Here is a 3722-nt window from a genome sequence, read left to right on the forward strand (position 1 = left end):
GCCTCAGTCTCCCGAGTAGCTGGGACTACAGGTGCCTGACACCACACCTGGCTAATTTTTTTGTATTTTTAGTTGAGATGGCATTTCACCATGTTAGCCAGGATGGTCTCGATCTCCTGATCTCGTGATCCGCCCACCTCAGCCTCCCAAAGTGCTGGGATCACAGGTGTGAGTCACCGCGCCCAGCCTTTTTTTTTTTTTGAGACAGAGTCTCGCTCTGTCGCCCAGGTTGGAGTGTAATGGTGCGGTCTCAGCTCACTGCAACCTCTGCCTCCCAGGTTCAAGCAATTCTACCTGCCTCAGCCTCCTGAGTAGCTGGGGTTACAGACGCCTGCCACCACACCCAGCTAATTTTTTTTTTTTTTTTTTTTGTATTTCTTTAGTAGAAATGGGGTTTCGCCATGTTGGCCAGGCTGGTCTCAAACTTCTGACCTCAGGTGATCCGCCTGTCTTGGCCTCCCAAAGTGCTGGGATTACAGGCGTCAGCCACCACACCAGGCCTCCAAACACATTTTTATAAAACAAATGAAGCTATGCTATATGTCCATCCATATGTGCTCTATGACAGTAAGTGAAGAGAAGGAAACTCGGCAAAGTACATACCAAATGTCAACAGTGTTCATCTCACCAGTAGGACTGAGCTACAGATTCCAGGAATGCGATCCTTTTTATAAGAAGCCAGATTTTGTAGGCAGAAAGCACAATCAGATACTTTTTATGAGAAAGGAGGCAGGAGTTGAGGAGGCAGGTGGGCAGCAGAGGCTGTGTGCGTGGGTCTTGCAGAGAGGGGGCCAGAGCAGCCCATTTTTTGCACCCCTCTGTGTCAGGCTCTGGAGCAGAAGGATTTCTCTTGGGCATGGTGGGTCTTTATCTCTCTGTGAACTAGTCCCAAGGGCCCTCGGGGACACGCCACTCCCTGTGCACAGGGCAGGGTTCTGTGTCCCAGCCTCACGCAGGCGCTGCATGCCGGGGACTTGGAGGGGTCCCTGAGCAGGCAATGGGGACACCTCTGCACTCACAGAGGTGGCAGATCAGGAGCCGGGCATCAGAACTCACCAGGATGAAGAAGTACCAGGGCTGAGGTACCCCGAACTGCCCTGGGAAGACGGCTTCCATGTACCAGGTCACCAGGCCATAAAGCACAGAGTCCAGCAGCAGCATCCCCAGCACCTGCCCGAAGCAGAAGTCGTCGTCCACGTTGACGGGACTCAGGAGGTCTCGCCACTGGATGCCCATGCCTGGAAGACACACCAGGAAAGTGGCCTGAAAGCCGGCAGGCTGGGGGCCCAGGGACCCTGAAGCCCCTGGTGGCACGCGTGTGCACGTGTGACCTTGCACGGTCACTGCTTGGTCGGCATGCCTTTTCCCTTCCTGGTTTTATAACAAGTTGGACAGCTTTCTTCAAGTCTGGAAGATAAATGCAGATTACAAAATTATTAAGTCACAGACTAGCAACAGCTCATTCACTGACTAGACGGGCCTGCAATTAATCCGTGACATATATGCACATATGTACACACATACATATGCACCCACATCTATGATTTCGCTAAGGCCAATGTGGGTCAATGTGCATTTAGCATAAATCTTTTTTTTTTTTTTTTGAGATGGAGTCTTACTCTGTCGCCTAGGCTGGAGTGCAGTAGTGTGACCTTGGCCCACTGCAACCTCTGCCTCCGCAGTTCAAATGATTCTCCTGCCTCAGCCTTCAGAGTAGCTGGGATTACAGGAGCATGACACCACACCTGGTTAATTTTTTTTTTTTTAGATGGAGTCTCACTCTGTTGCCAGGCTGGAGTGCAGTGGCACGATCTCGGCTCGCTGCAACCTCCTCCTCCCGTGTTCAAGTGGTTCTCCTGCCTCAGCCTCCTGAGTAGCTGGGACTACAGGAGCACGCCACCACGTCCAGCTAATTTCTGTATTTTTAGTAGAGATGGAGTTTCGCCATGTTGGTCAGGATGGTCTCGATCTCTTGACCCCATCATCCGCCTGCCTCGGCCTCCCAAAGTGCTGGGATTACAGGCGTGAGACACCATGCCCCACCAATTTTTGTATTTTTAGTAGAGACAGGGTTTCGCCATGTTGGCCAGGCTGGTCTTGGACTCCTGACCTTGAGTAATCTACCCACTTTGGCCTCCCAAAGTGCTGGGATTACAGGTGTGAACCACCCCATCCAGCCTAGTATTACTCGTTTTTCACATTTTAATTTTGTAGTGATGGGGTCTTGCTATGTTGTCCAGGCTGGTCTCAAACTCCTGCCTCAAGTTCCTTCTTCCTGCCTTGGCTGTAAGTCTTTTTTAATCACAGAAATATTTCAAACATGTGTAAAGCTCTCTTTAATGGAGCTCATGTTTCTCATCTTCTCTCTGGTTTGCCAACATTGCAGTCCTGACAGCGCTGGGGATCTGTGTATCCAAACACCTTCTGTTTGGCCAAGGACCCCGAAGAAAATAATGCTCTCCAGCCTTGGTGAATTTGCACTTTCAAACAACCAGAGATTTGTCTGTTTTAAGAAAATTCACTCTAGCTGGGTGTGGTGGCTCACATCTGTAATCCTAGCACGTTAGGAGGCTGACACAGGAGGACTACTTGAGGCCAGGAGTTTGAGACCAGCCTAGGCAACACAGACAAATTAGCCAGGTATGGTGGTACGTGCTTGTGGTCCCAGCTACTCAGGAGGCTGAGGTGGGAGGATCACTTGAGTCTGGAAAGTCGAGGCTACAGTGAACTATTATCATGCTACTGCACTTCAGCCTGGGCAATGGAGTAAGACCCTGTGTCTAAAAAAAAATTGTTAAAAAGAAAGCAAAAGAACAAAGTCTACATTTTATCAACACACTAGGAAACGTGGAAACACAGATAATGTAAAAGCTAAAGTGTCAGAAGACACTGCCAACTGCAAAGAATCGTTCTAATGAAAGACAAAGCAACACTGGACACTCCCACCTCCTTCCACAGACCCAGACCTTTGCAAGCTGCAGCTAGGAACTGCACGGTGCCATGGCTTGACTGGGCCCCCCAAATTCATGTGTTGGAGACTTGACCCCCAATGCAGCAATGTTGGGAGGGGGCCTAACTGGAGGGTCTCAGGCCAGGTTTGGTGCCCATGGCGGGCCTTGCAGAATGAGAGCCCATAGGCCAAAGGCCGACCAACGAAGTGTTTTACTTAATTAATTTCATAAAAATTAAGAAAAAAAGTGAGTCGTGATGGTGCCATTGCACTCCAGGCTGGGTGACACAGTGAGACCCTGTCTCAAAAAACAAAAAAGAAAAGAAAAAAAATGCTATCATTTATCACTTGTTTCTCTCTCAGGCGTCTCTGCTGCCATCACTAGTCAATGCAGGAGGCACTGGGAAGATGCTAATTCTACCCTTTACTAAGAGCAGTGGTTCATCAGAAGCCCTCAAAACCAGCCAGCCTCAGTGGCTCACACCTGTAATCTTAGCACTTTGGGAGGCCAAGGGCAGGTCACGAGGTCAGGAGTTCGAGACGAGCCTGGCCAACATGGCAAAACCCCTCTGCTAAAAATACAAAAAAATTAGACGGGCATGGTGGTGCATGCTTGTGATCCCAGGTACTTGGGAGGCTGAGGTGGGAAGATCACTAGAGCCCATAGGCAGAGGTTGCGGTGAGCCAAGATCACATCAGTGCCCTCCAACCTGGGAAACAGAGTGAGATTCTGTCAAAAAAAAAAAAAAATGTCCTTAAAACCCTAGACTCT

At 49.6% G+C, this 3722-nt stretch overlaps 1 protein-coding gene across 2 annotated transcripts in view; it reads right to left on the bottom strand.

The window, feature by feature from the left end:
- Nucleotides 1-3722, bottom strand: part of ABCA3 (ATP-binding cassette, sub-family A (ABC1), member 3) — a 57753-nt gene that overhangs the window by 26047 nt on the left and 27984 nt on the right. For both annotated transcript variants that reach the window (XM_011966999.1, XM_011966998.1), the window contains one exon: nt 1057-1238. In XM_011966999.1, the coding sequence (XP_011822389.1) occupies nt 1057-1238 (182 nt within the window). The remainder of the gene's footprint in view (nt 1-1056; nt 1239-3722) is intronic.

Source organism: Mandrillus leucophaeus, unplaced genomic scaffold, assembly GCF_000951045.1.
Source record: "Mandrillus leucophaeus isolate KB7577 unplaced genomic scaffold, Mleu.le_1.0 Scaffold78, whole genome shotgun sequence".
NCBI classification, from domain to species: Eukaryota; Metazoa; Chordata; class Mammalia; order Primates; family Cercopithecidae; genus Mandrillus; species Mandrillus leucophaeus.